General features: G+C 58.5%; 1 protein-coding gene and 1 long non-coding RNA gene across 2 annotated transcripts in view; both read left to right on the forward strand.

The window, feature by feature from the left end:
• Positions 1-323: 323 nt before the first annotated feature.
• Positions 324-3,355, forward strand: LOC144381782 (uncharacterized). Its single transcript, XR_013447601.1, has 3 exons — positions 324-503; positions 1,745-1,980; positions 3,137-3,355. It is a non-coding gene; the product is annotated as an uncharacterized LOC144381782 (long non-coding RNA).
• Positions 3,356-7,193: 3,838 nt separating this feature from the next.
• MYOM3 (myomesin 3) overlaps positions 7,194-12,415 on the forward strand; it is a 43,822-nt gene continuing 38,600 nt past the window's right edge. The window contains exons 1-4 of the mRNA XM_078073635.1: positions 7,194-7,366; positions 7,695-7,775; positions 8,334-8,493; positions 9,237-9,394. Coding sequence (XP_077929761.1) covers positions 7,206-7,366; positions 7,695-7,775; positions 8,334-8,493; positions 9,237-9,394 — 560 coding nt within the window. The 5' untranslated portion in view covers positions 7,194-7,205. The remainder of the gene's footprint in view (positions 7,367-7,694; positions 7,776-8,333; positions 8,494-9,236; positions 9,395-12,415) is intronic.

The following is a 12,415-nucleotide window of genomic DNA, read 5'->3' on the forward strand; positions in this document are numbered from 1 at the left end:
TCTCAGAGATGAGACGGAGCGGGCGTAAGGAAGGGGGCCCCCGATGGGGTCCTTAAGGGGCCAGGTCCTGTCATCACCCTGTTGTCCCAAAGCCTGTTCTGAACATTTCTGAGAAACAGGATCAAAGTCTTGCCTCAGCATGACCTTCCCGAGTATACAATGTCCTCCGTTCTCTGCACCCAGATGTGTCTCCCTCCTCTTCCCCCCCACCCCCACAACACAGCACCAGCTGGTGGTGTTCTTATCTGTCATTAATAGTTAACATCTCTTCAGGGTCACTGGTCCAGACCCAATCTCTCCATAACAGAGGGGTGGGCCACCCTCCTGACCTCCTCGGCCCGCTCTCTCAGCAGCCACTAAGGTGGCCCCCATGATTACTCCCCTCCCCCCACACTGCAAACGAGTCTGCTTCCTGTCACTTGGGGTGAACTTGGCCAAAGGTTGACTATCTTCACCTTGTTCAATAATGAGAAACAACTTAACAGCCGGACTGTTCTCACCAGGTAAGTGGGACAGGGAGTCACAGAGATATGTTTTTTTAAGGCCATAAAAGGGCTGTGAAGCTCTCTAAGCTCCTTGGGGTGACAGACAGATGTCCCAACTACTCCATGACCCTCCGAGGGTGGAGTCTGAGTGCCTGAGGAGAGAGAGGAATGGCTCTGAGCCCTGTGAACCTCCACAGGTTGCCCGGGCCCCACTGAGGGGCAGGCCCCAGGTCTCCAGCCTCCCAAGCAGGCAGCCCAGGCCTGCACATAGGGCTGGAAGCAGCTAGAAGGCAAAGGGTCTGAGGCCCCCTGGAGCTGGGCTGAGGCATTGGCCTCCCTGAGTGTCCTAGGCCCTGACCTCATTACCAGGAATGTGCATAGCCTGCCGACCTCACCCAGCCAGGGAGTCTTCACAGCAGAGCCCAGCCCTGGAGTAAACAAACAGGTGTGGGGGCAGGGAGCCATATGAGCAGCAATAAGGAGGAGCTCAGCCATGTCGCTTGGCGGTTTACTTACTTGACCACTCATCCTCCTGGTAAACTGCCATGATATTTTGTATAATTGATATTTTGCAAGGGAGGAAAATGTGGCTCAGAGAGCTTACTTGCCCAAGTTGGTTTCCTAAACTTGCCTCATCGTGAGAATCCCCTGGGAACTTATTAAAAACGCAGCTTCCCCAGCCCCGCCAAGGCCTGCTACATCCGCGGCTCCTGGGGAATCTGTGTATCTAATTAACACCTTTGGGGATGCCTCTCAGGCAGGTGCAGGGAACAAGGTCCTCATACCAACAGTTTCCCTGCGCGTAGCTTCAAATCAACCTCCCAGGAGTCACCCTTATTCCAGCCCCTGGGTGGGGGTGTGGGGCAAGGCTACTCAGGTGGTATTTCCACCTGCGAAGTCCGCAGACCTCTGGCCTCCCACCTCCCCGGTCCAAGGAACAGACAGGGGTTGCCTGAGTTCCCACCCAGAGGTTAGGGCCCATGGGACTGGAGCTCCTGCGGGGTCCCAGAGGCTGGATCCCTCTGTGCCCCTCCCAGGTCTGAGCGTCAGCCTGAACAAGGAGGCTAGGACCACGTGTCACTGTCAAGGCTGGTGCCCCGTTGCTGTCCCCACCCTCCATTCCAGAAAGTGAGACAGAAACTATCAGCGGGGGCAGGAATGGCCTGGGGTGCTGTGGCTGGAGGGTCATAGTCCTGAGACCCTAGCCCCCATACTCAGCCCCTGGGCTGCTCAAGCCCATTTTCCTTTCCCACTCTCAGGAGGAAGTGGATAAGGAAGACACATTTTGACCTGGAAGTCTGAGAAGAACAGTCAGCGGAATTAACTGAGCGGGGAGAGGGACAGCGGGAGGGAGGGGAGAGAAGCAGGGAGAAAGGAGGTGTTGGGAGAAAGCCCTGGGCCAGACAGCGCTCCCCTTGGCCACCAGGTGAAGCCCATCGGCCAAACACAATTCAGCTGCTGCCTGAACAAGTGGCGTGGAAGTTCAGGGTGTTGGGTACGTGAATTTAAACAACTGTCCTTAATGTTCATACATCCAGGGAAGGCAATAAAAGGGAGAAGAAGAGAAGGAAAGGAGAAAAAGAAGGAAATATGGAGGGTATTAGCCATGATGAGCCAGGTACTGTACCAAGCAATTTATACATTTTAACCTCATTTGAATCTCGCAACCACTCTGCAGGATAGGTATTGATTGATTCATTCATTCATTCATTCATTCTTCAACAAGCATATATCAAGGGGCTGGTCGTAGGCCGGGCACAACGATAGCCAGTGGACAAGACAGGCAGGTGAGCTTGTTGTTTCAGAACTTACCTCCAACTCACCAGTGAAGAAACTGAATTAGCCCAGAGAGGAGGCCAGGGTCCCTCCATTAGTGAGAGCAGGGGCCAGAGGTTGAGATTTAAGCTGAGGTTTGTATAATTCCAGGTCTCACCTCTGCTCAGCCTCATGACCTGCGGGGTTGGCTGTGTGCACTTTAAGGCACATCCAGACCTCCCTGAGGCGATGCCCCAGTGAGGAGTGAGGGCATCCCTGGGGTGAATGGGAATCCCACACACAGAGGGAGGGTAGGCTCTCAGCATTTCTAGTGCTGCCGAGTTATCAGTGGAGTTCCCATCTAGGAGGTGTCTGCGGGGAGCCAGGCATTCTGTGCAGGCTTCACATTCCCTAATCGAATCTTCTCGATCTCACTGCAAGGCCAGCATCGTTGAGCCCACTGTACAGATAACAGAGGTGGAATGGTGACGTGACTTACCCAAGGTCCTACAGCTAGTAAGTGGTGGCCCCTCCACCAGGCTGCCTTGAATGGGGTTACAGGACCAGTTTAAGTGTCTATCTCCTGCTGGTTTGGAAGCCCACACCACCCTGCTGTATGTGCAAATTCACACTCACATCTCACGGAGAATGTATACATGTGGGTCTTGGAAAGCCCTTCTGAGGTTGGCTCGATACAAGATGGAAGAGAGACACCAAATGTTCTCCCCCAAAAGATGCTTTTAACACTGCCGCCAGGGAGGAAGGGGGAGAAGCAGGAAAGCTTAGAAAGGGGGTTTCAAATAGGGCAGGAGACTAAGATTTTAGCTGAAGAGCTCATTTGCATTCTCCCTCTCCCCCTCCCCCTTCCTCCCTCTTTCTCTCTTTCTTGAGAGTAGGCCCTGAGATGCTAGGAAGAGTGACAGGCCTGGTGTTGCTGGCCCCCCTGAGGCCCCAGGAGGAGGCGAGGGAGGGGAGCTGTGCTCTCTGGACCAGAGTTTGCACCCCCTTTCCTCAAACCTGCTCAACCCCTGAGACCTGGCTCAGGTGTACCTTCCTGATCACATCCCCCCCCCACGCGGTAACTGCCTGTCTCCCCACCTAAATTAAAACTTCCTCCACACCATGGGTGTTATTCCCTTCTGCCTGCAAAGGGTGGGTGTGAATGAACGTGGGGGGAAAATCTGAGGTACAGGAGGGGCTGTGGCAAAGGCTGGGAAGAGGGAGCGGCCACACAGGAACCCCGAGAAATGCCGCCAGTGAAGGAAGAGGTAGCCCCCCCTCTCCTGCCCAGGCCACGCCCCATACATACACAGGGCCTGGCATGAGAAGCAAGCTGCTTCCATTTTCGCCAGTGATATGGGACAAGCACCAAACACTCGTTTTAGGTCACATTCCTTCCACTGTCTTCACGAAGAGCGTCCAGCCTCACAGTTCCACGGTTCACAGGGAGATCAGAGACGCTGGGTGTCTGCCCCAAGGTGCCGGTCAGAACCCCAGCAGCAGGGAGAACCACCCCGTATCTGCTTTCCCTCCAACCAGGCCTGAGCTGTCACCTTTCTACTTCAGTTGGGGGTGGGGGGTGGGGTCTAGAATTGGGCAGAAGGGCTCACGCTGAGGGAAGGAGCCGTGTGCGGAGGCTGGGGTGGGGGTGGGGACGGCTCCACCTGTTCCTGCCGCCTGAGCCTGAGCGAGGCTGGCCTCACAGGACGGCCCCTCCTCTCTGCCCCCCCTCCCCATAGTTCCCATCCATTGTCATCAACTGTCTCAGCGCTGCTATATTTAAGGCCCATGCAAGCTCCAGGATCACATTCTTCTCCCCGTCCCTGCTGAGCCCAGGGCAAGAAGAAGCCAAGGTCCCTCTCGTCCTCTAGGATCTTCTCCCCAGAGACGCCTAAGTGGGTACAACTGTTTCTGTGAGTCACCTCCAGGGATCGGGGTGGGGAGGGACACCTTCAGAAAGTGAGACCCTCAGCTTTCCATTACGAAGTGAGGTGTGTGTGTGTGTGTGTGTTGGGGGAAGGAGCCTGGAGGATTTGGAAAGAGAAAGTACACACGTACTTAGGTAGCTCCCCGAGTGACAATGGGAGGGCACTCTGGCGACCCTTGCCCCCCTCACTGTTCTGTGTGGCCCTCGGTCATCTGTGCCGAGCCCTCCGGGATGTGGAAGCTGCTTGAGAGACGGTCGGGGACGCCTGCAAAGTGGAAGGGCCCGGGGTGAACTGGCAGGCCCGGCAGAGCGAGAGCAGTGCTGGCTGAGCGTGTTGGCCCACCGGGCAGCCAGGGAAACGGAGGAAGCCCTCAAGGCCTGAAGCTCAGGGCCAGGAGGGCACGCATCCAGCCCGGGCTCACTGGCCGGAAACCGAGGCCCAGAGAGGGAAGGGGCGGCCTCAGCCGCTCCGTGGCAGGGTCAGAATTCTGGACTCAGAAGCTGGTGGAGCACGGCCGGCCCCTGGGACCCAGCTTTCCGTCATCGGGCTCTGCCAGTCACTCAGCCGCTGTGCCCTTCTCTTTCCCTCCTGAGGAAGGGGCGAGGCCTCCTGGCCCCTGGTCTCTGGGGGTGCCCGTCAGAGGGCCTGGTGGGAAAGCAGACCGGGGCTCGGGAGAAAAGGGGAGGCCATGCCGTGCGACCCGTGGCCCAGGCCTTGTACCCCCGGGAGAGGGCAGGGGGGCAGGCCCACACCCCGCCGACCCCTCCCCACTGGGCACACGTGGTGCTGCACTCCCATTGCTGCTTAATCCTGAGCCTCAGTCAGTGCTTTAAAAAGACTTGATGGCTCATCTGCTAAAGCTGGGGGGGTCTGGTTGCGGGAGGCCCAAGAGGTCAGGGATGGGTGCCAGTCACCCCCCCCCCCGCCCCCGCCACGGTGCTAATCAGGAACAGAGCATCTGGGGAAGGAAGCCAGCAGCTGACGCCAGGGAACGTTCCTCAGCTGCTGGGGCCAGGGCCACAGTGTCCCAGGAGAGCTGGGGGAGGGGGCCTCCCCACCTAGGTTGGTACCCAGAGCTGTCCTCTGGGGCTGTGAGGAAGGAGGCACAGAATGAGCACGGGCCAGTCATTCTCTGGGTGCAAGCAGACCCTGTTCCTCAGGAGGGGCCTGATGGGAAGCCCAAAGCATAACTGTCCCGTTAACGTTTGGCTCAGGTCATCTGGAGGAGGCCAAGGAGGTTTGGGGGCAGCCTTTGGTCCCAGCTAACACTCTGCAGTAATCCAGATCACTGAAAGGGAACACACTTTCAGGAACTAGAAGGGGTAAATGCCCACTGAGATTGCCCCTCAGTAGCCTGAGCCCCCTGACACCCCAGAACAGGCCCACCAGGCCAAGGTGCTCTGATGAGGTCAGCGGGCCCATTTGCCATGGCATGGACTTACAGAAGCGGTCCTTCAGGGGCCGTGTGCACACCCAGGTCAGAAGACGACACCCACACGTTCCGCCGCTGCCAGGAGGACCTTCAGGGAGGCTGAGGCCAGGGACGACCTCAGGTCTAAGCCCGGCAAGGACCCTCCCGGGTCAGAGGCCTGCCCCCCAGAACTCCCACCTGAAGGAAGTGTGGAAGCCACTCCAGGGATTCCGCCATGCGTCCTGAAGCCTCAGCATCAGAGGGGCCCTCAGAGACCAGTGGGGACACCAAGGCCCAGATCAGGGAAAGAACTTCGTGTGAGAGCCCAAACCAGCTCGATCCCGGGCCTCCCACTCTCCCCGCCTCTCCGTATCCAGGGGTTCACTCCCCGATCCCTGCGGCTCCTCCACACCAACTGAATCCAACCCAGACTGGGCACCACCTATGGCCCAGACCTGAGCCTCGGGAATACAAAGGGGGATCACTCCGTTGTGATCCCCTTACGAGAAGAAAGGCCCACTGTGCGCCCAGCCGTAGCCAAGGCCTGGCCTTGAGTAGACATGTGTCATAGATGTCAAGAGAGCTCAGAGTCGGGGACCACTCATGGTCCCACCGCCAACCAGCTGGGTGACCTTGGGCAAGCACGTTCCCTCCTCATCTGTAAAACAGGATGATAATGGGCTGGCAGACAGTAAACACTCACTGTTGTTACTTTTAATTCACTTATAGTCTTGTTGGAGAGGGAAGATGTCCAAATACGAAATAATTACATAGGAGGAGGTGTTTTCTGAATCAGAGCTAGACTTCGGAGTGCACACAGAAAAGCATAAAAAGGATTAAAGGAGGGAAAATTCTAGGCGGCTGGTAGTTTTTTGGCAGGGTTACTTAGAAAAACCATGCTAATGTCTAATACTTCCATGGCACTTCATATGCTCCAAGCACTCTTCCAACCTTGACAACCACCCCAGAAAGCTAGTAGACCCATTTTACAGGTGAGGAAACTAAGTCACAGAGTCTCGCCCAAGGGCACACACTTATAAGCTGGAATGAGAAGCGGGACCATGCCCAGAGTCTCCGCGCCCGACCGTTGCACTAACTGAGGCAGTCTCGGCTTGGGCTGTGGAGCCTGAGTGGGGCTAAGCAGGCCGGAAGGAGGGAAAGGTTTCCCTCAGAGTAGCAACCAGTGCAGGCAAAGTCTCAGAGGTAGGGCTGGGTGGGCATGCGCAGGAGGAGCGAGGACATCTGCCCATTTGAGTCATAAAGCCCTTGGACACCACAGTGTTGGCTCGCTCATCACCTGAGAAGCGAAGGCCCAGAGAAGGGAGGGCTTTGCCCAGGTGACGGGCAAGGTGAGGGCAGAGCTGCTCCCAATGTGGGGCTGCGCTCGCAGCTGCAGGGTGCAAGGAGTGGTGCGTTAGCCAGGCTCCGAGTGCGAGGCCTGCCTCTGTCCCGTCGGCCAGGACCCTGCCGTCCCCGGCCTCCATGCTCCCGTCTGCCCCCTGGAGAGAGAACCCGCACCCCACAAGCCTCCCAGGGATGCCGGGAGGACCACACGGGGCAGGGGTGGCCAGATGCCTGGTAGAATGACCATGCACCTCGGCTTGGCAGGTTGTTGTTCTCGCAGCCATGACTCTGCCCCACAGCCCTGGAAATGTGGGGGAGCCCCGACCCCCCCAGGCCATGGAGGTCCACCGGCTGGAACAGCGCCAGGAGGAGGAGCACAAGGAGGAGCGGCAGCACCGCCTGCACATGGGGTCCTCAGTGCGGAGGCGGACCTTCCGCAGCAGGTGGGATCACCAGGGACCCCACCCCGGCCACTGCCCTACCCCCTAGGGGTCCCCAGTCTGAGGGCGGAGGCATAGCCTGCTTTCTGGATAAGCCAGTCTGGGGTAAGAAGTACAACACTGTCCTCTGGAGACCCTTCTTTCTGGAGAACCCGGTCTGAGGGGGGAGGCACAGCCCTGCTTTGTGGAGATCCCAGTCTGAGGGGGGAGGCACAGCCCTGCCCCTAGTGTCCTAAGACAGGTAGGTAGATGTTGCCTTAAGCTCAGGGACGCTGGGGCCAGATCTCCAGGCAATCCTGCACGAGCCATCAACTCCCTTTTCCTGGGGCAGCGAGCAAGACTATCAGTTCAGCGCCGCAGACTACGCCCTCGCAGCAGCCCTGGCCCTGACGGCCTCCTCCGAGACGTCTTGGTAAGTCAGGTGACCTTTTCAGAGAACACTGGGCTGAGAAAGGGCCATCCTGTCCAGTCCCTTGCCTCTACTAGGCTCCCACACTGGACTTACAGAATCTGCCCAAAGTTACACATCTAGCACAAGGGCCCAGACCACTCTCTGGCTGGGTCCCCAGGCAGTAGTGAGGGACCATCCCCAAGGGAGAGGGTGGGGGCCCACCCTTCACCGAGGGGCTTCGCGGGAGAGCAGGGGGAGCCCGCATCCTGGGTTAGAAGGCCAGGTCCTGGCCAGTTTGAAGCAAGTCCCTGCCCTGTAAAATAGGGGGACTATTCCTGTCCACTTGGTCGTCATGAAGACAAGACAGACAAAGACTTTGTGAAAGGGCCTTGGGAACTATATCCATAGTACTTATTATGCACCTACTGTAAGCAGGGCCCATTCGGGTATTTTGGAGGCAAGAGAGGCTTAAAAGCTGCTCTGGTCCTCAAGAACCTTAAAGTGCAGCGGGCAATGCGCCGGGAGGGGGGGGCGGGCGGCCCCGACTGGGGCGCCCCCACGACCCCCTCTGCCGCGCAGGGAGTCCCAGCTGAGGCGCCAGACCTCCGCCGTGGAGCTGGAGGAGCGGGGGCAGAAGCGAGTGGGCTTCGGCAACGACTTCGAGAGGACCGAGATCGCCTTCCTGCGGACCCAGTGGCTACTGCGCCAGAGACGCGACCGGAAGGCGCTGAGGCGGCGGGTGAGGGCATCTGGGGACCTGCCACCCGTCCCGGGCCGCCCACTTCAGCTGCCGTCTCCTCAAGAGGCGGCCGGACATCCGGGCCAGAGTCCAGGCCCCGGTCTGGGACGGGGTCCCCCTGCCAGCGTCCCCGCCCTCCTGCTGTGTGACCTTGAGCAAGCAGCTTACCCTTCCTGAGCCTCGGTTTTCTCACCCGTAAAACACATGTGTGTGGTGTACCGACTCTCGGGCTGAGGTGGGGATTAGACCAGACGGGGCTTGTGCAATGACCTTCCCAGAAGAGCCTCAGGAAACGCTATTCCTGACAAACGTCAGGGGTCTGAAGCCGCCCTCCGTGCCCCCCTCCCCGGGGCCGGAGAGCATAGCTAACACTCACGTGGGCTTTCTCAGTGCCCATGATTCCTCACGTACTAACGCATTTAATCCTCACCACAACCCCCTCACCACAGGAAGGTGGGGGAATAGAATTATCATCCCCATTTTACAGATAAGGAAACTGAGGGCTTGCCTATGGTCTCACAGGTAGGAAGTGGCAGAATTTGGCCTTAACCCCCGAGCCAGTTGCTCCAAAGCCCATGTCCTGCCCTCTGTGCCACCTTGCCGCTCAGTTAGGGGAAGGGGGGGGCTCCAGCCCATGGGGGTCTGACTCCAGAGCCTGAGGGTCAGGGGGGACGCTGACAGCAAAGATGGGGAGACGTGATTCCCCTGGCTCATGGGAGTCACAGATCCCCTCCCACCTCCAGATGGAGGAGAAGTTTCGGGAGGCCAAGGAGCTGAGGGAGCTGTGTTCCGGCCGGGGGCCCTGGTTCTGGATCCCACTGCGCTCCCACGCCGTCTGGGAGCACACCACAGTGCTGCTGACCTGTACTGTCCAGGCCTCGCCTCCGCCCCAGGTCACCTGGTAAGCCGCTGGGGCAGGAGAGAAGGGGGTCCCCACCCTGCCTCCGGGCTCTGAGCCTCCAGGGTTAAATGACTGTGAGTTCTTTGCAGCCCAGCCCGTCCCTTCTCCGAGCCTGCTTCCTCCCCCAGAAGTTCTCGCTGCCTTAGAAAAGCTGCAACCACACAGACCCTGAGCTCTGCCCACCCCCCAGAGAGAGCAGCAGCTGCTGCGAGGCTCGGCTGAGTTATTCTTAGCCTCCTCCCCGCCAGCCTGGGGCAGGAACACGGGGCCACTGGCGAGCCAGCACTTGTAAAAATCCGATTCTGGGGGCAGAAGGCAGCTGCTCTGAGCTGGGCGTTGGAAGATGATGGTGGGAGGCAGGGCAGGGGGCCGAGGAGCAGGACGGGAGGTGGGGAGGGCGGGGGGCCCCCAGTGAGGAACTCAGACCTGGAGTGGGAGCCCTGTGTCCAGACCTAGCTCTCTCTACTAACGCACACCTCAGCCTCTCTGGTCCTGCTTCCGGTTTCCCGTTCTGTAAAATGGGTTGAAGGCCTCCTGCCCAGCCTGCATGTGGTGAGGATTTAATGCCCCAACTACACGGAAACCTCAGAGCTTGAAAGGTGCCGGGAAAGAAGACACCATTCCTGGGAGCATAACCATAGCAGAAGTCTAGGCCTTGCTGGCCGAGGGGATAGGAAGGGAGGGGAGGGGAGGTGGGAGGGGAGAGGAGGTGGCAGGGGTCTCCTGTGTGGGCTGGAGGTGGGGGCGGGCATGGCAGCCGCCGGGCTCTCAGTCCTACCAGAGGGAGGCCTGTCGTTCATGCAGCTGAGCCACTGTTTACGGAGCTCCCTCTGGGTCTTAGACCCGGGGTCAGGCATGCTGGGGACAAGGAAAGGATTTCAACAAATAGTTACCGGGAGTGTAATCTGCCCCAGGCCCAGACTCAGGCACTGAGGCAGACATAATCTCCCCTCAGAGAACTCTCAGCCCAGAAGAGAAATGTCAACATACAGAGAAGTATATTCATCGGTGCAATTTGAAATACAAGAGTAAAGATGAAGACAGTGAGGTGGCTGCCTCCCCCCAGGAGGATCCAGGAAGGTTCCCAGAGGAGGCCAGATCTTGAGGGTGAATAAGGCCATGGTCTAGTAGGGGAGAGAGGATAAGCACACAAGTGACCGAGATCACAAAGGAAAAAGCAACATCTTATCCTTGAACTCACTTTTCCTGACCCACCAGTTTCTTCTCATTTGAGCCATGGGGCCACCCATGGCTCAGAGAGGTAGTGTGACTTGTCTAAGGTCACACAGCCGGTTTGAATCTGAACGCAAACTTGGGTCTCTCGCCTCCCAGCCATAGGTGTTCCTACCGGGCTAGAGAGTAGGAAAGTGATCGTTGGGGTTGTTCTTCCTTGAGGCACACGTAACGCCTCAGAAGTCAGAGGCAGAGAAAGCACTTAGGCCAGGAGCAATCAGGGGAGGCATGGAGGGAGCTGGCAATCGGGGCTGGTCATTGCCAGATGACATTCATTCACGAAAGTGTGCCAGGACCTGGAATTCGTGCTGGGCGCTGGATTCCTGTGGGCACCGAGGCAGGCCCTGCCTGCAAGTGGCTGCTCAGGTAGGAGGACTGCTCCTGCCTGCTGACCTGGGCTGAGGGGGGGTCAGTACCTCAGCTGTCCTGCCTGGCGGCCAAGCCCAGCCCTGCCCTGCCCTGCCCTGGCACGGGAGGCCCACAGCTAGGGCATTCCAGGGAGCCTCTCAGGGAGGCTCTACCCTGCCAGCAACGTTGCCACAACAGGGAGCTGAGCATGGCCGTGGTAGAAGCAAGGCCAGGCCCACCTCCAGCGGGTGCGACGCAGGTGGCCCCCGGTGCTCCTGGTTTTGGGGATCTGGTTTTCCGCCATCGGTCGCTTTGGGCAGGGCCACGCACTGCCCTGGGGTTGGCCTCCAGGGCTCTGTCCAGGTCCTGGCAGACACCCTCCCCCAGGTCAAGAGGAAGATCCCGGCGCACCCAGGCTTGTCAGGCGAGTACATTCATTCAGCAATTATTGAGCACTTCCTGAATGCAGGGGCAACAACAGGACAAGCTCGGCAAGGCCCGGTCTGGCCACGTTTATGCTGCACAAGTGGGCCCTGGCCATGATTCTATCTGATACCGGAATCAGTCTCCCAGGTCCAGCAGCCTTAAAAAGTAAAATCCCGTACGGAAATATGTGAAGAAAAAACATTTAGATAAATCATGAAAATCTCACTCTTTTATGAGGGGCACTCTGAGCCAGGCTCTGGGCTGGGCGCCTCGCCTCTGTTGTCTGACTTAATGCTGGTTTATGACTGGCTGTCACGTAGGGTCACTTGCACAGTCTGGGTCTTCGAGGGGCTGTCGTTGAGGCAGGAGCCCGGGCCCAGAGAAGGGGCAAGATGAACACTGAGGTCTCTGGCTGTCCGGGGCCTTGCCCAGAGCTGCTGCTTTTTTCTTGGAAAGTTGGAAGCTGGCCAGGCTGAGGTGTCCGGAATGTTCCTGAGAGGTGGGGGCGGGGCCTGGGGTGTGGGTGTGGCACTGTTTGGTTGCCATGGACACAAACAGGGTGTGGGGGGAGCTGAGCCCCAGGAAGGAGATGCACTGAGCCTGGGGCGCCCTCTCTCAGCTGTGGCCTCCTCTTCGACCTCAAACACCTGGGGCTGACTGTCCATGCAACAGCCTCATGGACACAGAGACCCAGAGAGGGGGACTGACTTGCCCAAGGTCACACAGCAAGGTGCATCAAGAACCCAGGCCTCCCAGGCTTCACAGACTTTCACTCGCCAGCCGTAACTCCTTAGGCCTCCAAACCCCGGCAAGAGGCTGTGGACAGAGCCCCACCCCCAGAAATTCTGACCCCAGAATGATCTGGGACGCAGCCCGTGTATGGAGATTTTCTTAATGGCTTTAATAAGACAGAAGTTTATTTTTCTTCCGTCTGCATGCCTGAGGTAGACAGGGTGGGGCAGCTTCGGTGACTCCGCTCACAGACTCCTCAGGGACTCAGGCCTGCTCCCCTCA

Source organism: Halichoerus grypus, chromosome 5, assembly GCF_964656455.1.
Source record: "Halichoerus grypus chromosome 5, mHalGry1.hap1.1, whole genome shotgun sequence".
NCBI lineage: Eukaryota > Metazoa > Chordata > Mammalia > Carnivora > Phocidae > Halichoerus > Halichoerus grypus.